This window comes from Bos grunniens, chromosome 7 (assembly GCF_055505025.1).
Source record: "Bos grunniens cultivar Pamir isolate PY7600 chromosome 7, Bosgru_T2T1.0, whole genome shotgun sequence".
NCBI classification, from domain to species: Eukaryota; Metazoa; Chordata; class Mammalia; order Artiodactyla; family Bovidae; genus Bos; species Bos grunniens.
In genome coordinates this window covers 7,687,945-7,712,200 of record NC_141171.1, presented here as the reverse complement: position 1 = coordinate 7,712,200, position 24,256 = coordinate 7,687,945, and the positions used below count along the sequence as shown (strand labels likewise).

Here is a 24,256-nt window from a genome sequence, read left to right as displayed (position 1 = left end):
CCTGTCCATCACCAACTCCCGGAGTTCACTCAGACTCACATCCATCGAGTCAGTGATGCCATCCAGCCATCTCATCCTCTGTCATCCCCTTTTCCTCCTGCCCCCAATCCCTCCCAGCATCAGAGTCTTTTCCAATGAATCAACTCTTCGCATGAGGTGGCCAAAGTACTGGAGTTTCAGCTTTAGCATCATTCCTCCCAAGGAACACCCAGGGCTGATCTCCTTCAGAATGGGCTGGTTGGATCTCCTTGCAGTCCAAGGGACTCTCAAGAGTCTTCTCCAATACCACAGTTCAAAAGCATCAATTCTTCGGCGCTCAGCTTTCTTCACAGTCCAACTCTCACATCCATACATGACCACTGGAAAAACCATAGCCTTGACTAGATAGACCTTTGTTGGCAAAGTAATGTCTCTGCTTTTCAATATGCTATCTAGGTTGGCCATAACTTTTCTTCTGAGGAGTAAGCGTCTTTTAATTTCATGGCTGCAGTCACCATCTGCAGTGATTTTGGAGCCCCCCAAAATAAAGTCTGACACCATTTCCACTGTTTCCCCATCTATTTCCCATGAAGTGATGGGACCAGATGCCATGATCTTCGTTTTCTGAATGTTGAGCTTTAAGACAACTTTTCCACTCTCCTCTTTCACCTTCATCAAGAGGCTTTTTAGTTCCTCTTCACTTTCTGCCATAAGTGTGGTGTCATCTGCATACCTGAGGTTATTGATATTTCTCCATACCTACACTGAAACCAAGCTCCACCCAAGAGCCAACAAGTTTCAGAGCAAGACATACCAAGCTAATTCTCCAACAATGTGGGAACATAACCCTGAGCATTAAAATACAGGTGGCCAAAAGTCACACCAAACCTATATACATCTCAAAACTCACTAGTGGACACTTCATTGCACTTCAGAGAGAAGAGATCTAGCTCCATCTAACAGAACCCGATGCAAGCTCCCCTAACCAGGAAACCTTGACAGACCAATTGTTCAACCCCACGCACAGGGAGGAACCTCCACAATAAAGAGGAACCACAAACTTCCAGCATACAGAAAGGCCACCCCAAACACAGCAATCTAAACAAGATGAAAAGGCATAGAAATACCCAAGAGGTTAAGGAACAGGATAAAAGCCCACCAAAGCAAACAAAAGAGGAGGAGATAGGGAGTCTACCTTAAAAAGAATTCCAAATAATGATAGTGAAAATGATCCAAAATCTTGAAAACAAAATGGAGTTACAGATAAATAGACTAGAGACAAGGATTGAGAAGATGCAAGAAAGGTTTAACAAGGACCTAGAAGAAACAAAAAAGAGTTAATCAATAATGAATAATGCAATAAGTGAGATCAAAAGCACTCTGGATGGAATCAACAGTAGAATAACTGAGGCAGAAGATAGGATAAGTGAGGTGGAAGATAGAATGGTGGAAATAAATGAAGCAGAGAGGAAAAAAAAAAAAAGAATTTAAAGAAATGAGGACAATCTCAGAGACTTCTGGGACAATGTTAAATGCCCCAACATTCAAATCATAGGAGTCCCAGAAGAAGAAGAAGACAAAAAGAAGGCCATGAGAAAATACCTGAGGAGATAATAGTTGAAAACTTCCCTAAAATGGGGAAGGAAATAGCCACCTAAATCCAAGAAAACCAGAGGGTCCCAAACAGGATAAACCCAAGGTGAAACACCCCAAAGCACATATTAATCAAATTACCAAAGATCAAACACAAAGAACAAATATTAAAAGCAGCAAGGGAAAAGCAACAAATAACACACAAGGGTGTTCCCATAAGGATAACAGCTGATCTTTCTATAGAAACTCTTCAGGCCAGAAGGGAATGGCAGGACATACTTAAAGTGATGAAAGAGAAAAACCCACAGCCCAGATTACTGTACCCAGCAAGGATCTCATTCAAATATGAAGGAGAAATCAAAAGTTTTACAGACAAGCAAAAGCTGAGAGAATTCAGCACCACCAAACCAGCTCTTCAACAAATGCTAAGGATCTTCTTTAGACAGGAAACACAGAAAAGGTTTACAAACTTGAACCCAAAACAATAAAGTAAATAGCAACAGGATCATACTTATCAATAATTACCTTAAATGTAAATGGGTTGAATGCCCCAACCAAAAGACAAAGACTGGCTGAATGGATACAAAAACAAGACCCCTATATATGCTGTCTACAAGAGACCCACCCCAAAACAAGGGACACATACAGACTGAAAGTGAAGGGCTGGAAAAAGGTATTTCATGCAAATGGAGACCAAAAGAAAGCAGGAGTAGCAATACACATATCAAATAAAATATACTTTGAAATCAAGGCTGTGAAAAGAGACAAAGAAGGCACTCCATAATGATCAAAGGATCAATCCAAGAAGATATAACAATTATAAATATATATGCACCCAACATAGGAGCACCACAATATGTAAGGCAAATGCTAACAAGTATGAAAGGGGAAATTAACAGTAACACAATAATAGTGGGAGACTTTAATACCCCACTCACACCTATGGAGAGATCAACTAAACAGAAAATTAGCAAGGAAACACAAAACTTTAATGATACAATGGACCAGTTAGACCTAAATGATATCTACAGGACATTTTACTCCCAAACAATGAGTTTCACCTTTTTCTCAAGTTCCCACGGAACCTTCTCCAGGATAGATCACATCCTGGGCCATAAATGTAGCTTTGGTAAATTCAAAAAAATTGAAATCATTTCAAGCATCTTTTCTGTTCACAATGTGGTAAGATTAAGATGTCTACTACAGGAAAAAAAAAGTATTAATACACAAACATATGGAGGCTAAACAACACACTTCTGAATAACCAATAAATCACAGAAGAAATCAAAATATGCATAGAAACGAATGCAAATGAAAACACAACAACCCCAAACCTATGGGATTCAGTAAAAGCAGTGCTAAGGGGAAAGTTCATAGCAATACAAGCTTACCTCAAGAAACAACAGAAAAATCAAATAAATAACTACACCTAATGCAAATAGAAAAAGAAGAAATGAAGAACCCCAAAGTTAGTAGAAGGAAAGAAATCATAAAAATTAGGGAAGAAATAAATGAAAAAGAAACAAGGGAGACTATGACAAAAATCAACAAAACAAAAAGCTGGTTCTTTGAGAAGATAAAATAAACAAACCATTAGCCAGACTCATCAAGTAAAAAGTGAGAAGAATCAAATAAAAAAAAATTAGAAATGAAAATGGAGAAATCACAACAGATGACACAGAAATACAAAGGATCATAAGAGACTACTATCAGCAACTACATGCCAGTAATATGGACAACTTGGAAGAAATGGACAAATTCTTAGTAAAGTATAACTTTCCAAAACTGAACCAGGAAGAAATAGAAAATCTTAACAGACCTATCTGGGGAAGGAAATGGCAACCCACTTCAGTATTCTTGCCTATAGAATCCTATGGACAGAGGAGCCTGGTGGTCTGCTGTCCATACGGTCGCATAGAGTCAGACATGACTGAAGCGACGTAGCATGCATGCATGCATTGGAGAAGGAAATGGCAACCCACTCCAGTATTCTTGCCTGGAGAATCCCAGGGATAGAGGAGCCTGGTGGGCTGTCGCCTATGGGGTCACACAGAGTTGGACACAACTGAAGTGACTTAGCAGCAACAGAAGAAACAGACCTATCACAAGCACAGAAATCGAAACTGTAATCAGAAACCTTCCAACAAACAAAAGCCCAGGACCAGATGGCTTCATGGGTGAATTCTACCAAAAATTTAGAGAAGAGCTAACACCTATCCTACTCAAACTCTTCCAGAAAACTGCAGAGGAAGGTAAGCTGCCAAACTCATTCTATGAGGCCACCATCACCCTAATACCAAACTCAGACAAAGATGGCACAAAAAGAGAAAACAACAGGCCAATATCACTGATAAACATAGATGCAAAAATCCTCAACAAAATCCTAGCAAACAGAATCCAACAACACATTAAAAAGATCATACACTTGGGTCCTAAGAAGGTGGAGGAATAGGACAGGGAGCCCACTTTCTTCCCCACAAATTCATTAAACGAACATTTGAAAGCTGAGTAGATTCCACAAAACAACTTCTGAGGGCTGGCAGAGGACATCAGGCACCCAGAAAAGCAGCTCATTGTCTTTGAAAGGAAATTATGTGCCCAATGGTAACTCCCAGAGGAGAAGCAGCACAGACACCTGCATCCACCACTAGCAAGTGGGGGCTGGGCAGGGAGGCATGGGCTGCATTGCTTAGAGTAAGGACGGGCCTGAATGCCCCGAGGGCAATCTGAGGGAACTAACTTGAGATAGCAAATCAGACTGTGGGATAGCTATCACGTGAAAAGCCCTAACCTAAGGGCACGACAGAGAGACTTCACTTTCACTTTTCACTTTCATGCATTGGAGAAGGAAATGGCAACCCACTCCAGTGTTCTTGCCTGGAGAATCCCAGGGATGGGGAAACCTAGTGGGCTGCAGTCTATGGGGTCGCACAGAGTCGGGCACAACTGACGAGACTTAGCAGCAGCAGCAGCAAGACACTGCCAGGCCCTCTCACAGAACAAAGGACTGAGCAGAGCTAGCTGGCTGCAGACTGGCCCATCCCCCACTGGAGACAGGCAGGTGAGGGCAGCCAGAGCCAGAAGGGGGCACTCATGGCCCCAGAGAGGCATCACCTACCAAACTGCAAGCAGGCTTCATTGCTAACCAAGACTTCTTGATATTCTGGATGGTCGACATCCACCGGGAGGGCCACAGCCAGAGATCAGCTTCCCAGAAGAGACACACGGCACACCGGAAAAGGTGCCCTAGTTGTACACCCAGAAAACCGAGTGGCAGGGATGGGGGAGGTGATAAGTTGCAACGACTGTGCTTGCCAAGCACCTGGTCACCTGAGCTGCTCAGACCTGGGAAGGGCACAAAACGCAGGTCCAACCAAGTCTGCACCTTTGTGGAGCACCTGAGTACCTGAACCTGAGTGGCTTAGACCTGGGAAGTGCATACAACCCAGAACCAGCCTCAGACACTTCCCGGCAGAGCAACCCAGAGCCTAAGCAGTGTAGACAGGGAAAGCACACATGCCGTGAGCGAGGGCAAACCCACTGTGGCCAAGACACTGCAAGCACATGACAGTGTTGTTTGCAGTGTTCCTCCCTCCCCACAGCAAGACTGAACAAGTGAGCCTAAAAAAGTGTCCACCACCGCCCCCTTGTGTCAGGGTGGAAATTAAACACTGAAGAGACAAGCAAACAGAAGAAGCTAAACCAAACAGAGGGAACCGCCTTGGAAGTGACAGGTGCAATAGATTAAAACCCTGTAGTTAGCACCAGCTACATAGGAAGGGGCCTATAGATCTTGAGAAGTATAAGCCGGATCAAGGAACTATCTGAAAATGAACTGACCCCACACTCTCCACAACACCAGAGAAAGTCCTAGATATATCTTTACTATTATCATTCTTTAAATTTAAATTTTTTTAAAAAAATTTTAAGTCCTCTATTACTCCTTTAATTTTCATTTTTATAACCTACTACTACTTTAAAAAAAAGACCCTATCTTTTAAAGCAAACTTCATATATATATATTATAATTTTTGTAACTTTGTTTTTTTTCCTTTAATATTGTATTTATGATAATCTAACCTCTACTCTAGATTTTTAATCTTTGCTTATTGGTATTTGTTATCAATTGTGTACCTTTAAGAACCCAATCTTCAGTAGCCATTTTTACTTGGGTGTGGGATTACTGGTTTGATTGTTCTCTCCAGCTTTGGACTCTCCTTTTCTCCACCAGGTCTCCTCTATCTCCTCCCTCCCCCTTCTCTTCTCTACCCAACTCTGTGAATCTCTGTGTTCTGGACTGTGGAAAACACTTAGGGAACTGATTACTGGCTGGATCTGTCTCTCTCCTTTTTTTGTTTTTATTTTATTTCATTTTTTTTAAATTTTATTTTATGTTTAAACTTTACATAATTGTATTAGTTTTGCCAAATATCAAAATGAATCCACCACAGGTATACACGTGTTCCCCATCCTGAACCCTCCTCCCTCCTCCCTCCCCTGTCTCTCTCCTTTTATTCCCCCCTTTATCCTGCTGGCCACCTCTGTCTCCTTCCTCCCTCTTCTCTTCTCTGTGTACCTCTGTGAACATCTCTGAGTGGTCCAGACTGTGGAGAGTACGTAGGGAAGTGATTAATGACTAGCTTGCTCTCGCCCCTTTTCACTCCCCCTCTTCTTCTCCTGGTCACCTCTATCTCCCTCCTCCCTCTACTCTTCTCCATGTAACTTTGTGAACTTCTCTGGGTGTCCCTCACTGTGGAGAAACTTTTTATCTTCAACTTAGATGTTTTATCATTGGCGCTATATAGATGGAGAAATCTTGAGGCTACTGTAAGAATAAGACTGAAAACCAGAGGCAGAAGGCTTAAGTCCAAATCGTGAGAATACCAGAGAACTCCTGACTCCAGGGCACATTAATCGATAGAAGCTCATCAAAGGCCTCCATACCTACACTGAAACCAAGCACCACCCAAGGTCCAACAAGTTCCAGAGCAAGACATACCATGCAAATTCTCCAGCGACACAGAAACATAGCCCTGAGCTTCAATATACAGGCTGCCCAAAGTCACACCAAACCCATTGACATCTTGTAACTCATTCCTGGACACTTCATTGCACTCCAGAGAGAAGAAATCCAGTTTCACCCACCAAAACACAAGATTCCTTAACCAGAAAACCATGACAAGCCACTCGTCCAACCCCACCCACAGCAAGGAAACTCCACAATAAAGAGGAACCAACAACTGCCAGAACACAGAAAGGCCATGCCAAACACAGCAATATGAACAAGATGCAGAGGCAGAGAAATACACAGCAGGTAAAGGAACATGATAAATGCCCACAAAACCAAACAAAAGAGGAAGAGATAGGGAATCTACCTGATAAAGAATTCCAAATAATGATAGTGAAAATGATCCAGTATCCTGAAAACAAAATGGAATTACAGATAAATAGCCTGGAGACAAGAATTGAGAAGATGCAAGAAAGGTTTAACAAAGACCTAGAAGAAATAAAAAAGAGTCAATATATAATGAATAATGCAGTAAATGAGATCAAAAACACTTTGGAGGGAACCAACAGTAGAATAACAGAGGCAGAAGATAGGATAAGTGAGATAGAAGACAGAATGGTGGAAATAAATGAAACAGAGAGGAAAAAAGAAAAACGAATTGAAAGAAATGAGGACAATCTCAGAGACCTCTGGGACAATGTTAAATGCCCCAACATTCAAATCATAGGAGTCCCAGAAGAAGAAGACAAAAAGAAAGACCACGAAACACTTGAGATAATAGTTGAAAATTTCCCTAAAATGGGGAAGGAAATAGTCACCCAAGTCCAAGAAACCCAGAGAGTCCCAAACAGGATAAACCCAAGGCGAAACACCCCAGGCCACATATTAATCAAATTACCAAAGATCAAACACAAAGAACAAATATTAAAAGCAGCAAGGGAAAAGCAACAAATAACACAAAAGGAGATTCCCATAAGGATAACAGCTGATCTTTCAATAGAAACTCTTCAAGGCCAGGAGTGAATGGTAGGAAATACTTAAAGTGATGAAAGAAAATAACCTACAGCCTGGACTACTGTACCCAGAAAGGATCTCATTCAAGTATGAAGGAGAAACCAAAAGCTTTACAGACATGCAAAAGCTGAGAGAATTCAGCACCACCAAACCAGCTCTCCAACAAATGCTAAAGGATCTTCTCTAGACAGGAAACACAGAAAGGGTATGTATACTAGAACCCAAAACAATAAAGTAAATGGTAACAGGATCATACTTATCAATAATTACCTTAAATGTACATGGGTTGAATACCCCAACCAAAAGACAAAGACTGGCTGAATGGATACAAAAACAAGACCCCTATATGTTGTCTACAAGAGACCCACCTTGAAACAAGGGACACATACAGACTGAAAGTGAAGGGCTGGAAAAAGATATTCCATGCAAATAGAGACCAAAAGAAAGCAGGAGTAGTAATACTCATATCAGATAAAATAGATTTTAAAACAAAGGCTGTGACAAGAGCCAAAAAAGGACACTACATAATGATCAAAGGATTAATCTAAGAAGAAGATATAACAATTATAAATATATATGCACCCAACATATATATCTATTTATAATTGTTACATCTTCTTCTTGGATTGATCCTTTGATCATTATGTAGTGTCCTTCTTTGGCTCTTGTCACAGCCTTTATTTTAAAGTCTGTTTTATAAGATATGAGTATTGCTACTCCTGCTGGGAGAAATACCAATAACCTCAGATATGCAGATGACACCACACTTATGGCAGAAAGTGAAGAGGAACTAAAAAGCCTCTTGATGAAAGTGAAAGAGGAGAGTGAAAAAGTTGGCTTAAAGCTCAACATTCAGAAAACGAAGATCATGACATCTGGTCCCATCACTTCATGGGAAACAGATGGGGAAACAGTGGAAACGGTGTCAGACTTTATTTTGGGGAGCTCCAAAATCACTGCAGATGGTGACTGCAGCCATGAAATTAAAAGACGCTTACTCCTTGGAAGAAGAGTTATGACCAACCTAGATAGCATATTGAAAAGCAGAGACATTATTTTGTCAACAAAGGTCCGTCTAGTCAAGGCTATGGTTTTTCCAGTGGTCATGTATGGATGTGAGAGTTGGACTGTGAAGAAAGCTGAGTGCTGAAGAATTGATGCTTTTGAACTGTGGTGTTGGAGAAGACTCTTGAGAGTCCCTTGGACTGCAAGGAGATCCAAACAGTCCATGCTAAAGGAGATCAGCCCTGGGATTTCTTTGGAAGGAATGATGCTAAAGCTGAAACTCCAGTACTTTGGCCACCTCATGCGAAGAGTTGACTCATTGGAAAAGACTCTGATGCTGGGAGGGATTTAGGGCAGAAGGAAAAGGGGACAACAGAGGATGAGATGGCTGGATGGCATCACCAAGTTGATGGGCGTGAGTTTGAGTGAACTCTGGGAGTTGGTGATGGACAGGGAAGCCTGGCGTGCTGCGATTCATGGGGTCGCAAAGAGTCGGACACGACTGAGTGACTGAACTGAACTGACTGACGCACCCAACATAGAAGCACTGCAATATATAAGACAAATGCTAACAAGTATGAAAGGGGAAATTAATAGTAACACAATAGTAGTGGGAGACTTTAATACCCCATGCACATCTAAGGATAGATCAACTAAACAGAAAATTAACAAGGAAACACAAACTTTAAAAGATACAATAGACCAGTTAGACCTAATTGATATCTATAAGAGATTTCACCCCCAAAGAATGAATTTCACCTTTTTCTCAAGTGCACACAGAACCTTCTCCAGGATAGATCACATCCTGGGCCATAAATCTAGCCTTGGTGAATTCAAAAAAATTGAAATCATTTCAAGCATCTTTTCTGAGCACAATGCAGTAATAGTAGATGTCAATTACAGGAGAAAAACTATTAAAAATTCCAACATATGGAGGCTGAACAACACTCTGGTGAATAACCAACAAATCACAGAACAAATCAAAAAAGAAATCAGAATATGCATAGAAATGAATGAAAATGAAAACACCAGAATGCAAAACCTGTGAGACACTGTAAAAGCAGTGCTAAGGGGAAGGTTCATAGCAATACAGGCATACGTCAAGAAATAAGAAAAAAGTCAAATAAAAACCTAACTCTACACCTAAAGCAACTAGAAAAGGACGAAATGAAGAACCCTAGGGTTAGTAGAAGGAAAGAAATCTTAACAATTAGGGCAGAAATAAATGCAAAAGAAACAAAAGAGACCATAGCAAAAATCAACAAAGCAAAAGCTGGTTCTTTGAGAAGATAAATAAAATTGACAAACCATTAGCCAGACTCATCAAGACACAAAGGGAGAAAAATCAAATCAATAAATTAGAAATGAAAATGGAGAGATCACAACAGACAACACAGAAATACAAAGGATCATAAGAGACTACTATAAGCAACTATATGCCAATAAAATGGATAACTTGGAAGAAGTGGACAAATTCTTAGAAAAAGCATAAGTTTCCAAAACTGAACCAGGAAGAAATAGAAAATCTTAACAGACCCATCACAAGCATGGAAATTGAAACTAATCAGAAATCTTCCAGCAAACAAAAGCCCAGGACCAGACGGCTTCACAGTTGAATTCTACCAAAAATTTAGAGAAGAGCTAACACCTATCCTACTCAAACTCTTCCAGAATATTGCAGAGGAAGGTAAACTTCCAAACTCATTCTATGAGGCCACCATCACCCTAATACCAAAACCTGACAAAGATGCCACCAAAAAAAAAAAAAAAAAAAAAACCACCCAAACAAACTATAGGCCAATATCACTGATGAACATAGGTGCAAAAATCCTTACCCAAATTCTAGGAAACAGAATCCAACAACACATTAAAAAGATCATACATCATGACCAAGTGGGTTTTATCCCAGGGATGCAAGAATTCTTCAATATCCACAAATCAATCAATGTAATACACCACATTAACAAATTGAAAAATAAAAGCTATATGATTATTTCAATAGATGTAGAGAAAGCCTTTGACAAAATTCAATATCCATGTATGATAAAGACCCTCCAGAAAGCAGGAATAGAAGGAACATACCTCAACATAATAAAAGCTATATATGACAAACCCACAGCAAACATTATCCTCAATTTCAGTGAATAACTGAAATAATTTCCCCTAAAGTCAGGACCACGACAAGGGTGCCCACTCTCACCACTACTATTCAACATAGTTTTGGAAGTTTTTGCCACAGCAATCAGAGCAGAAAAAGAAATGAAAGGAATCCAGATTGGAAAAGAAGAAGTAAGACTCTCACTGTTCGTAGATGACATGATCCTTTACATAGAAAACCCTAAAGACTCCACCAGAAAATTACTAGAGCTAATCAATGAATATTGTAAAGTTGCAGGTATAAAATTAACACAGAGAAATCTCTTGCATTCCTATACACTAACAATGAGAAAACAGAAAGAGAAATTAAGGAAACAATTTCATTCACCATTGCAACGAAAAGAATAAAATACTTAGGAATAAATCTACCTAAAGAAACAAAAGACCTATATATAGAAAACTATAAAACACTGGTGAAAGAAATCAAAGAGAACACTAACAGATGGAGAAATATAATGTGCTCATGGATTGGAAGAATCAATATAGTGATAATGGGTATACTGCCCAAAGCAATCTATAGATTCAATGCAATCCCTGTGAAGCTACCAATGGTATTTTTCACAGAGCTAGAACAAATAATTTCACAATTTGTATGGAAATACAAAAAACCTCGAATAGCCAAAGCAATTTTGAGAAAGAAGAAGGGAACTGGAGGAATCAACCTGCCTGACTTCAGGCTCTACTGCAAAGCCACAGTCATCAAGACAGTATGGTACTGGCACAAAGACAGAAATATAGATCAATGGAACAAAATAGAAACTCCAGAGAGAAATCTACATACCCATGGACACCTTACCTTTGACAAAGTAGGCAAGAATATATAATGGAGAAAAGACAATCTCTTTAACAAGTGGTGCTGGGAAAACTGGTCAACCACTTGTAAAAGAATGAAACTAGAACACTTTCTAATACCATACACAAAAATAAACTCAAAATGGATTAAAGATCTAAATGTAAGACCAGAAACTATAAAACTCCTAGAGGAAAACATAAGCAAAACACTCTCCGACATAAATCACAGCGGGATCCTCTATGACCCACCTCCCAGAATATTGGAAATAAAAGCAAAAATAAACAAATGGGACCTAATTAAAATTAAAAGCTTCTGCACAACGAAGGAAACTATAAGCAAGATGAAAAGCCTTCAGAATGGGAGAAAATAATAGCAGATGAAGCAGCTGACAAAGAATTAATCTCAAAAATATACAAGCAACTCCTGCAGCTCAATTCTAGGCAAATAAACGACCCAATCAGAAAATGGGCCAAAGATCTAAACAGGCATTTCTCCAAAGGAGACATACAGATGGCCAACAAACACATGGAAAGACGCTCAACATCACTCATTATCAGAGAAACGCAAATCAAAACCACAATGTGGTACTATTTCACGCTGGTCAGAATGCCTGCTATCCAAAAGTCTACAAACAATAGATCCTGGAGAGGGTGAGGAGAAAAGGGGACCCTGCTACTCTGTTGGTGGGAATGCAAAGTAGTACAACCTCTATAGAGAACAGTGAGGAGGTTCCTTAAAAACCTGGAAACAGAACTGCCATTTAGTTCAGTTCAGTTTAGTCACTCAGTCGTGTCTGACTCTGCGACGCCATGAATCACAGCACACCATCACCAACTCCTGGAGTTTACTCAAACTCATGTCCATCAAGTCAGTGATGCCATCCAGCCATCTCGTCCTCTGTTGTCCCCTTTTCCTTCTGCCCCCAATCTCTCCCAGCATCAGGGTCTTTTCCAATGAGTCAACTCTTCGCATGAGGTGGCCAAAGTATTGGAGTTTCAGCTTTAGCATCAGTCCTTCTAATGAACACCCAGGACTGTTCTCCTTTATAATGGACTGGTTGGATCTCCTTGTAGACCAAGGGACTCTCAAGAGTCTTCTCCAACACCACAGTTCAAAAGCATCAATTCTTCGGCGCTCAGCTTTCTTCACAGTCCAACTCTCACATCCATACATGCCCCCTGGAAATACCATAGCCTTGACTAGACGGACCTTTGTTGGCAAAGTAATATCTCTGCTTTTTAATATGCTATCTAGGTTGGTCATAACTTTTCTTCCAAGGAGTAAGGGTCTTTTAATTGCCATATGACCCAGCAATCCCACTGCTGGGCATACACACTGAGGAATCCAGAAGTGAAAGAAACACGTGTACCCCAATGTTCATCGCAGCACTGTTTACAGTAGCTAGGACATGGAAACAACCTAGATGTCCATCAGCAGATGAATGGATAAGAAAGCTGTGGTACATATACACAATGGAATATTACTTAGCTATTAAAAAGAATGCATTTGAATCAGTTCTAATGAGGTGGATGAAACTGGAGCCTTTTATACAGAGTGAAGTAAGTCAGAATGAAAAACACCAATACAGTATATTAATGCATATTTATGGAATTTAGAAAGATGGTAACGGTGACCCTATATACAAGACAGCAAAAGAGACACAGATGTGAAGAACAGACTTTTTGGACTCTATGGGAGAAGGTGAGGGTGGGATGATTTTAGAGAATAGCACTGAAACATGTATATCACCATATGTGAAATAGATTGCCAGTCCAGGTTTGATGCATGAGACAGGGTGCTCAGGGCTGATGCACTGGGATGACCCAGAGGGATGGGATGGGTGGGAGGTGGGAGGGGGGTTCAGGATGGGGAACACCTGTACACCCATGGCTGATTCATGTGAATGTATGGCAAAAACCAGTACAATATTGTAAAGTAATTAGCCTCCAATTAAAATAAATTAATTAATTAAAAATAAAAAAATAAAAGAAAACTGAAGGTATTTTTTTCTGTAATGTCAAGTATGGCTACATGGGAAGATAAAGAAATCATGGAGATCTCAGAGGAATTTGGGAATGGGGGAGCAGAGATACCATTCTGCTCTGGTTACTGTTACTGCTATAAGTAATAAATGGATTCTTATGATCCAGTATTCTCTATGTATACATGGATATATACAGTCTATTTCTGTAGTAGACTAACTTACTAATTGGGAAGGAGAGTAAAATCTCAGGCCTTCACAGTTTCAGACTTAGTAGTCCCCTGCAGGCTGCACCCCACGTGTGTGTGTGTTAGTCACTCAGTCCTGTCTGACTCTTTGCAGCCCCACAGACTGAAGCCCACCAGGCTCTTCTGTCCATGGAATTCTCTAGGCAAGAATACTGGAGTGGGTTGCCATTTCCTACTCCAGGGGATCTTCCTGACCTAGGGATAGAACTTGGGCCTCCTGCACTGGAGGTGGATTCTTGACTGTGAGCCACCAGGGAAGCCCTGTGCATTCCACATGGTCATCTCTAAAACTTACCCCTAACCCAGCCCTTCCTTCAACAAGAATCTCACATGGCTCCCCAGCACCCTCTGCATCCAGTTCAATCCAGTTTAACTTTGATTAAATCAAGTTCCCAAGGCCTATACTGCTTCTTGAATTCAGATCCCAGAGGAGCCCACCTTGGTCAGCAGGAGTACGTCAATAAAGTCCAAAGTCTTGGTCTTCTCCTTGGCCTTGAGGAAGTCATCAATATCTTCCTTGGGGAGGGTGCGGCGCCGCTCCTGGATGACAGCACCTGTGAAGTCATGCACTAGGCGGCAGGCCCTGCGGAAGCGCCACCCATCAGGGGTGAGGTAGTACAGGAAGTCCATGTGCAGGAAGATCTGTTGATATCGTTTTGCCACAAGGGCACTGAGCTCCAAGATGGCAGCGATATAGTCACTGGGCTTCCTACAGGATGAGAGCAAGAAATATCTGATGTCTGAAATAAGCTTTGAACAGAACCCTCTTATTCTCAAACACCTTCCATGGCTCTCTGGAAAGCCCAGGAGAAAGTTCATATCCTCTTTGGTTTCAGAATGTTCTTAAGATATAAAGATACCAATGCCTCCATCCTTATCTCCAAGATGTCGCCTCACTATTGCACATACCGTGCTCCTCCTAGCCTCCTGGTCTTTATCAAACAGTTCTACCCACCTAAAAGGATGGCTTCTTCTCGTTCCCCTTCTTGTTCTTCAATGTCCAGATCTGACCCACCTCTTCCAAGAAGACCTTTCTGATTGTCCTGGTCAACCCTCCCTCACCCATCTACTCCCGTGGGTCTGTGGCTCATGTTCCCCAGGCCCTTGGGTAAGACTCACTCTTGGCAATTGCTGTCGTAACTGAAGACGCATTTCTGCAGACTGTCCAGGGTCATGAGGCTGATGTGTTCAAACATGTCCAGATGGGTGTGGCCTTCTGTGATCAGACGCTGCCACTTGGCCTGAACAGAGAAGGGGACACAGCTGAGGCTGAGAACTGCCTCCTTGGTGCCCCTTCCTAACCCCAGATACCAAGATGCACTTCCTGGGCTCTGTCTCCTGGTCCGAGGCACCCACCCCCAGGGAGGACCAGGCTCATGTAGGAGTGAAAACTGTTACTATTAGGACATGAAGTCTCCATGACTGGGAGTCGGAAGGTCTGGGTTTTGTAATCCTGATTCTACCTACTATACTTTATGTGCATGAGTGTGTGCTCAGTTACTCATTCGTGTCCGACTCTGTGTCTGATACTTTGGACTGTGGCCCCCCAGGCTCCTCTGTCCTTGGGATTTTTCAGGCAGGAATAGTATGGTGGGTTGCCATTTTCTCCTCTAGGGAATGTTCCCAACCTAGGGATCAAACCCACATCTCCTGAGTCTCCAGCATTGCAGGTGGATTCTTTATCTGTTGAGCTCATACTTTGTGCACCATTGGTCAACTTTTCATAAAGTAAGTGCTAACAAATGCTAGTTTTCATCATTTTCATTGTTATAAGTTGATTAGGAAAATGATCCCTATGTTAATAGAGATAGTCCTCCATGGGCCCTGAGTACTCCTGCACTTTTTTTTTTTTTGGTTTTGCCAAAAAGTTCTAAGACCCCTATGTTCTTTACCTGGACCATTTCTCAGAGTTGTGTTTGTAGCAAACAACCTTGATAAGTGAGGTAATGTGTTCCCCTGGAAAATATCAAGCTTGCTTCTAACTGCTATAAATGTCACAGAGTTCCTAAAACTAATATTCCCTCCTCTGTGATATAATATACTATATGAGTAGGCATCCATAGAAGCCCACCTGTGTTATTTGCATGAGATTTGGTGACTTGGAAGAAGAATGCAAACCAACAAAAAGCACATGCTGTTTGCTGTGCCAAGAGTAAGAAACTGTCCTTTGTCTGTGACCTAGGAGTCTCACGTATCCTGGCAGAATCCAAGAAACAGTGACAAGCTCTCTTATGGGCTTGCAAGTATGAAAAAAATCACAGGCACTTCACAAAAGCCTGTGCTCCAGTTCTTTACTTTCCCATGTGTATATCAAAACCCTTTGCAATGTAATTTTTCAGTAACTCTACTTGGAGGTGGAGCCTCTTTTACCATCCTTTGATTCTGAGCTGGCCCTGGACTTTCTTTGGTCAACAGACTGCAGTGAAAATGATGAGGTGATCATTCCAAACCTAGACCCCAAAGGGCACTTCTTCTCAGTCTTTTCATACCCTACGTCTACCATATGAACCAGCCTGAGATGCCTTTTGAAGGGAGAGAATCCCATGAAAGTAAGTCTATTTACCCTCCCTGAGGTCATGCTAGATCAGCTTACAGCCAACCAAGCTTCAAACCTGTGAGAGGACTGACCCCAGACCAGCAATGCTTCCTATCTGTATGGTCAGGCCACCCAAGACAGCTGTCCTCTTGTTCTCTGTACATCCCATGCTTGACCAGTCCCTGCTTCACCTACACCCTATTCACATTTCCTCTTACTCATGGAGCCTAATCAGTAAATGCTGACATACTTGCTGTCAGCCACAGATATACATGATGGGATATCACTCCAGGACTTTGCTTCAGACACATAAGATCCTCTTATCCATTAAACCACTGATGTATGTCTGTGTTATAGACTCCAGCTCTTTCTTCAGTCTTGAGTCTTGCAGTACCGCAGGGTACATTCCAGCATGACCAGACCCTCAGCTGATCACTGGTACATGAGTGGCCCCATCCACATCCAGAGAAACCACCCAACTGACTCACAGTCTTGCTGTAAATACTAAATCCTTATTGTTTTCAAGTGATTCATTACTCAGAAACAACTACTGCCTGATACTCATATTAATTATTACCATCAAATATGTCTCAAGATTCTAAGGCTTCTGGGAAGGTAAAATAGAAGCTAACACCTTCTGAGCATCTACTATGTGCCAGGGATGTGGCTCCATTATGATATCTTGAAAGTGAAAGTGTTAGTCATTCAGTTATGAACGACTCTTTGTGACCCCATGAACTGTAGCCTGCCAGGCTCCCCTGTCTATGGACTTCTCCAGGCAAGAACATTGGAGAATGGCAACACTGGGTTGCCATTTCCTTCTCCAAGGGATCTTCCTGACCCAGGGATTGAACCCGGGTCTCCTGCATTGCAGGGAGATTCTTTACCATCTGAGCCACCAGGGAAGCTCAGCTTGCAGGATATCTTGACCACCCTGCAAAGCAGGGATCATATTACATTCTTTATATAGCCAAGGACACTGAGGCTGAGAAAGGACCAACGATGGACTTAAGCCAATCAGAAGAGGGAGAAATCCAGACAAGATGTCTCTGAGTCCCTGTTTTCCCCAAGACTCCAGCTGGGACCCTGGGTTCAAGAGACTCACATGCATGATGTCTGCGCTCTTGGTGAAAATCTTCATATAGGGCTTCAGGATGTTGAAGTGGAAGGCAGGTGTCAGCATGCGACGGTGGCTGCTCCACTTGTCACCAGCACTCAGCAGGAGCCCATCCCCTAGCAGAGACAGCCACAGGGAGTGAGCAAAGGAAGACCTTCCCCTGGGTCCCCAAAGTCACCCTCAACCCCCTTCACTCATAGTTACTCACCCAGCCAAGGCTTCAGAAAGTTGTAGAAGACCACATTCTTGGGTGCGATGGCAGCTGATATGAATGAGGACCACCAGGGACCAAGGAGATGGGGAGGGGAGGGTCTTTTAGTGGGGAGTGGAGGCTCCCAGCCAAGAATCAGCATTCCCCCTCCAAGCCCAACATAGCAGAATGGGACCAAGAGCACAGGAAGCTGGGAGGGGAGAGGAGACCAGACCAGACCAGGCCACAGCACAGAACAGAGCAAAGGCAGGGCCCATAGACACATCTCAATGTGCTTAGACACACCCCAACCTGACATATGACTGGACATTGCATCTTCTACCTCACAAGTATGGTCTATCACTTTACAAAACACCTTTACAGGGATCTAGGACACCACATCTGCCCCAGCACTGACCCCTTCTGAGACATCTGACATGGTCCCATATCTTAACAAGTCCTAACAAGGCCATACCATGAATGATACAAGATGACATGACAGGATGCTTTGCCATGGGCCTGAAGACAATCTGGCATCACCTCAGTGTGCCCCACGTGGACTCCAGACAGGACTTGAATACACTGATGACACAGACCTGAACCAGGCAAAACTCAAACATATCCTAAGCATCAGACAAGATTCACATAAGGTCTCAGGCATTTCTCAGAGTGACCCTGGAGTTCCAGACTTCAGACAGACACCCAGAAGTGACCAACTGGAGAACCAGGCAATTTCTAACAGCATCTCAGACAAGAACCAGAGAGGCTTCAAGATGCCTCAAATGTCCTTGGCCACAGATGAGCTCTAGACATGATTGAGAACATCTCTGAACTCATATTTAAACATATACCAGGTATTACTAGATATAACATACACCAACTGTAACCAGAATCCACGTAGAAACATAAATCTGATCAGACGTGGCCATTCAGCAGATATTGCACAGACGTGACTGGAGAGCATGCAGCTGGGATTCTGCAGTGGGAGACAGTGGCATCTTTGCCATGCCCCCCTCTGCCTGCATCCTGGTCACTTGTACAACTAGAGGCAACACAGAGACCCTGGCAATGGGCAAGCTATGGCCAGGGAGGCGTCTACCTGGAGCAAAGAGCACAGGCTTGATACAGGTGGGGTGGAAGATGCGGATGATTGCGTGCCAGGGTCCCATCCATCAGCAGCACGCATCCCCATAGGTGCTGGCCAGGCCCTGAGTGTACAGGAGACCTTCCTCTGAGCTCTGAATCTGGAGAGGAACAAATAGGACCCAATTCACACTCTTCTAGGCTGCCAGAGGGAAGGACCTGCAGGGCAGTGATCCAGAGCTGGGACGGTGAATCACCTCCAGCAGCTGCTCCTCTGTCCTAAGCCTCCTGCCACCCTCTCTCCCTTTATCCTCCGTACGTGATAATTGGGGTCCCTTGAATATAGGGATAGGAAGGGTCTTTTTCTGTTTGGACCCCAAACACCGTGTTCCCCTGACTTCTCTTCCATTCCCATATTCTTGATAAGGAGACTGAGGCTCTGAACAATGGAGTCTGTTGCCCACATTCTCTCAGACAATAAGCCTGAGACAATAAGCCACATCTATCTGAACCCAGGGTCTGTTCTTAACCATCAAATCACTCTGAGCCTCAAAACAACAGCTTAGAGGACCCTTAAACCACCTCCAAGATTGGATACTCAGAGTTTCATGGACACAGGAATGGGTCCTATAACACAGGCTAGGGAAATCCTGTGTCTTTTCCTGAAAATGTTGTCAATGAGCTCACTTTTCCATGGGGGTTGAGCTTGTTGGATTCAGTTTTACCAAGATGATAGGGAAGCCACCACAGAGGAACAGAGATCTAAACAAGGAAAACAGATTTCTTACGACATTATATAGATATGGATAGATTTGGGTCTGAAGATACCCCTCCTTGGACTTTATAGTCACTTGATTCCTTTTCTTTCCATAGGTCATACGGGGTGGCATTTCTACCACTAACAGCTGAAGGAGACTTCAGCAGCCAGAGTGAGCCAAGGCCCTTCTCATGTTCACTCTGCATTCTTGGGTCTGAACTCAGGTTTCTGTTACACGCTGCCTGTTCCCCTGCTTGCCTGGTCATCTGTCTGCGGATGGGAGGGGTAGGGGACAAGGGAAGAGAGCCAGGGTGGGGTGGAGTCTCCTCAGGAAGATTCCTGGCAACTGGAGAAGGAGGGCACTGATCTAGAAGTGGACCAGCTCCAAGATAGGGGAAAATAAAGTGACCCACCAGAGAGGTAGATGTCATGGGAATAGCAACTTATATGTACGCTAGCCATAAGCCATCATTGCTCAGCACCTGGGGATAGGTGGGGACTGAGGGAAGGTCTGGCAGGGGACCTGGGATGTTATGGATGCCCATGCATCACTCCATACTCTGTTTTAAAAACTTTCTGCTCGTCGTTCCAGACCCAGTTCCAACTACTCCTCCAGGAATCCTTCCAGCATCCCCTAGAAGAGAATCTTGCTTCTTCTCTGGGTTTGCAGAGCTCATTTCCCTCTGGCCAATTCCTGACCACACCAGGTCACAGATCTCTCTGCCTGAATCTGAATCTTCATGTCCTGTCTTTTGCCCAGGACACCAGGGTGGGGTGTAAATGGCAGTGAGAGAAAGGAGGAGGGTGTGAGATGGCAGTGATCAATACATGAAGGAAAGAGGAAGATGGCAGAGAGAGGAGGGGAAGGGGGTTGGGGTCCTGTAGGGGCCACATGGAAGCTTGGCAGGGGTGCGGCTGGAAGCCCTGAGGTGTATCATGGCACCCACCACCACCAGCTCTGCCTGGGTACCTGAAGCACTGGCAAAAGTCCGGATCAAGTCAGGGTGGCAGAAAATGACCAGGGGGATGATGGGGCCCATCCACATCAAGTAACCCTGAGGGTAGTTGGTCACCAGCTGAGTTACTTTGCTCAAGCCCTGCTCCGTGGGGGGAACCTGTAAGCAAGGTAAGGGCCATCACTTCACAGAAGGAGAGTCCACTGAGGTGGACAGAGTGTGGGATCCTATACAGATGGAGGGAATCTCTGCTTCCTCCTTCCCTCTGGGGGAAGGAGGCACCTGGAGGCTCTCCAAGTCCCAAGGGTCTATCCCAGGGCACAGGGAGAAGACAGGCTCTCTGCCCACAGGGAGGCAAATCTTGGCTTGAGAAGACACATTTTTCTTGTCCTGGGAGTGGTCCCAGTGCAAGGGCAATCTAAGAAGGAGATCCTCAGTGAGCAGCTTTGTGGGTAGCAGGATGAATGGGCTTTGGTCCAACACCCTCCCATGTTTTTCCTGCTCCACATGGCTTCTGATTTCTTGCATGGCAAGGGTTCTGCAGACCTCTGACCTTATAGCCCTGGCCATCCCCCAGGGACAGACATGAACTCTGCCTATTAACCAAAGGAGGAACATGGACTATAACCTTCACTGATCAGGCTCGGTGCAGAGTGCATCCTGTCTGTTTCTCTGCAAGTTATGGGCATGCCTTTCAATTGTGACATTTTCAAAAGAAGAAACTGATGCCATATCCCCTCAAAGGGGAAGAAGTGCAGGTAGCCTCCTAGTGAAGCACCCTCTCCCTCACGATGCTCCATTCAAACCTGACAAATACCCTCAGGTACTCTAGGCAGGTGACATAAAACACTTTCACCTTTGTGACTTGCTCCCCTATCCGAAGGCCCTAAGGTGAGGATTCAAAGCACTAGATGAGACTGGCCCAGAGAGGGAGCGTGGCTCAGCTGAAGTCACACAGAAGAGTGACTGAACTGGTCCCCACAGCCAAGCCCTGGAGGCAGGGAAGGCAGAACTGGAGAACTTTGTAACATTCCTGCTGCTTCCAGGGCTCGCTGAGACCATTTGAAGATCTGGAACCTCAGCAAATCTTTGTGGTGAGCTTTGGACACCCTCCACTGTGAACTTTGCCTTAATGAATAGTAATTGCAATAAGTCCTCCCCCAACTTGTAGTTCTCATCCCAGGCATGAAAGGAAAAGTTGTCTGGGAGATAGGGGGAGCTGAATATAATCCCTTTGACCTTGACTGAGGGAGGTGATGGCAAGTTGATCACCTCGGTCATCAAGCATTTATTTTGAGCGCTTACATCGCTCCAGTCCTGGACTGGGCACTGTAGTGTCTGCTCCCCCAAACTATCATCAAATTGGGAAGTGGTTACTAAGTAATTGGATGATTACCTGTTTCATTAATCATGAGTGGGGTCAAGTCATAAGTATCAGTCTGGGGCACAATCTAGGCAGGTGTGGAGGTGGGGTAGGTCTAAGAAGGCTTTTGAAAGAGGAAGTGAGTAGCTGACTTTATCTAGATTGGGCAACAGGCCCTTTGGGACATCTTCGGGGGAGGGATGATAGTTAAATTAGAGGAAGGGGTCCTGGAAAGGGGAGGGGGTGGGCAGCTGTGCTCCTGTAGGTGGGAATGGGGAGGTGGTAGTTATTTCCCTTAGGAAAGCTGTGGCTGAGAACAAGACACAAGGATATGGGCCCTGTGCAGAGCAGACGCTGGACAGTGAATCTTATCAGGTGCATAACATGTGGAAGTCAGACAGGGAATGGACCCGAAAGCAGGCTAGGACTGGAAGGACAGGATGTGGAGAACGTCTCGATGGCAGAGTAGAGGAATGAATGAGTGAGGGAAGAGGGGGTTCCTTGGCTTCCCTGTCTTCTCTGCTGTCCTAGACCCCAGCTCAAACCTGAGCCCCATTCCTGACCTCCAGGAAGTCCATCTACCTGGATTTCCCAGACTCAATCTGCTGCCCACACTCACCAGGCCCAGGTGACCCAAGAACCAGTTACGTTTTGGGGGCTGTGGGAAGCATCGGAGGCGGAGAGAGTTGTTGTAGGAGGTGTAGGTCCAGGCCAGGACGTGGGCCAGGATCCAGGAAGCCCCGACCAGCAGCAGCAGCAACCATGGGGAGGCTGCTACTGGCCCGAGTCCCAGCCAAGACAGGCTCAGCTCCAGCATCCTGTGGTCAGATGGGGTGGAGGGTGAGTTCTGAGGATGAAGGAAGAGATAGTGATGGTGAGCTGTGAGGCAGAGATGGATAGAGAGAGAGGAGCAAGGGAGGGAGAGGCAGGGATAGGGAGTGCTGGGGATGGGCAAGAAGGGCTCAGAGACAGACAGACAGGGACTGGGAGAGGGGAGGGAGAAACAAACTCAGAGGAAGAGGGAGAAACAGAGACAGACAGACAGACACACACACACACAAACACACACACACACTGGTACCCACTCATCTCCCAGGTCATCTCATTCCCTGGAGCCACCCTGCCTTGGGCATATACCTTCCCCACCTTGGGCCAGAACCCCCAGCCTCTTACCTTCCGTGTGGGCTGGCTTGTCCCACACAACTTCTTCTGCCCTCCTCCTGGGATGGCTGGGTCTGACCCCAGATCTAGAGGAAGCTGCCAGGGGCCGGGCTAAGCCAGCCAATCCCCACAGCTTCTTTACTTCCTCCCTACCCGGAAGCTGTCTGGATACAGGGTGGGGGGAGGGGGAGCTGCCTGTGAATCAGCTCAGGATCTGCCCCCCTGTATGGACACTGGCTCCTCTGGACTCAGTACCTTCCACGTGAGCAAGTTGTGGTGCAGACAAAGGTGACTCTGGGCCTCCAGGTTCACAGCCACCCCTGCACTTCCAAGGCCGGTGTGTGGTAGGCAAACACATGTACAGGAGGGCAGGGCAAAGCTCTCTGCAGCTCCTCTCCACACATGGGTCAGGAAGCCTTCACGCACCATTTCCAGGCCTGGAATCAGGAAGCTCAGAACTGTTAAAATTCTGGCTTTTGGGAGCACACACAGCCTGGCAGGAGTTCAGGTTGTGTCTCCAAGCAGCCCAGGGTCTGGGGTGAGATGTGACTGCTGCAGAACAGGAATAGAGAAACCGGCTTGACTGGGGATTACCTGCATCAGACTCAGAAGATAAAGGGCCCATTTGGAAGAGGGCTCCTGGAGGCTGTGAGCGGCCTAGAGAGAGCAGGGTCCACACTGGGGAGGGCAGAGCTGGGAGTGTTCTGCCCTGCCCTCGCTCTGATTGTGGGCTATGTGTACCCTCTGTGGGCTCAGTATTCCCATCTGGGAAATGGGATGCTGGATAAGACCCTGAGAGGGGGACCAAGAAGGGTTCTACAGGAAGATGGTAAGGATCAAGAGCGCCCAAAAAGATGGAATGAAGGAAAAGGGCTAGCTACTACTACTTGTGCTAGTGTATGCTCTGGAGCCCTATGCCAAGTCATAGGACAAAACGCTCTGCAAATGACCAAGTCCCATAGCAACTGTTGCCATGAACCTCTGGACCTAAACTGGCTGGTTTCCTGACACCATGTTAGGTAAAATGTCCACCCTATAACAACCCACTCCAACATTCTTGCCTGAGAAATCCATGGACAAGAGAAACCTGGTGGGCTACATTCCATGGGGTTACAAAGAGTCAGATGCAACTGAATTACACACGTAGCATCCTAACCAATCACCTAATACCACCATTGCAGCAGGAATTTTCTCTGTCTTGAGGCTACAAAAATTGGCTACTAGCCTGTGAAAGGGTTCAGCTCTCCTTTGAGCCTGCCCGCTGTTCTAAAAGCATCTCCTACTCTAATAAAATATTCTCTCATTCTGCCTCATG

At 44.5% G+C, this 24,256-nt stretch overlaps 1 protein-coding gene across 11 annotated transcripts in view; it reads right to left on the bottom strand.

Moving 5' to 3' along the window:
* The window catches only part of LOC147368219 (cytochrome P450 4F2-like), a 31,484-nt gene extending 8,405 nt beyond the window's left edge, over positions 1–23,079 (bottom strand). For 4 of the 11 annotated variants that reach the window (XR_015166543.1, XM_086408706.1, XM_086408708.1 and 1 more), the window contains exons 1-7: positions 22,954–23,079; positions 22,400–22,627; positions 20,432–20,576; positions 17,640–17,693; positions 17,420–17,547; positions 14,898–15,019; positions 14,217–14,511 (exon numbers count right to left, since the gene is read on the bottom strand). Coding sequence is in view for 8 of the 11 variants with exons in the window: in XM_086408706.1 (XP_086264832.1) it covers positions 14,217–14,511; positions 14,898–15,019; positions 17,420–17,547; positions 17,640–17,693; positions 20,432–20,576; positions 22,400–22,597 (942 nt within the window). In the remaining 3 variants the exon portion in view is untranslated. Of the gene's footprint in view, positions 1–14,216; positions 14,512–14,897; positions 15,020–17,419; positions 17,548–17,639; positions 17,694–18,096; positions 18,252–18,720; positions 18,866–20,431; positions 20,577–22,399; positions 22,628–22,953 lie in introns of those variants that run through there. The other 7 variants (XR_015166544.1, XM_086408707.1, XM_086408711.1 and 4 more) reach the window with 5 other exon arrangements.
* Positions 23,080–24,256: the final 1,177 nt, after the last annotated feature.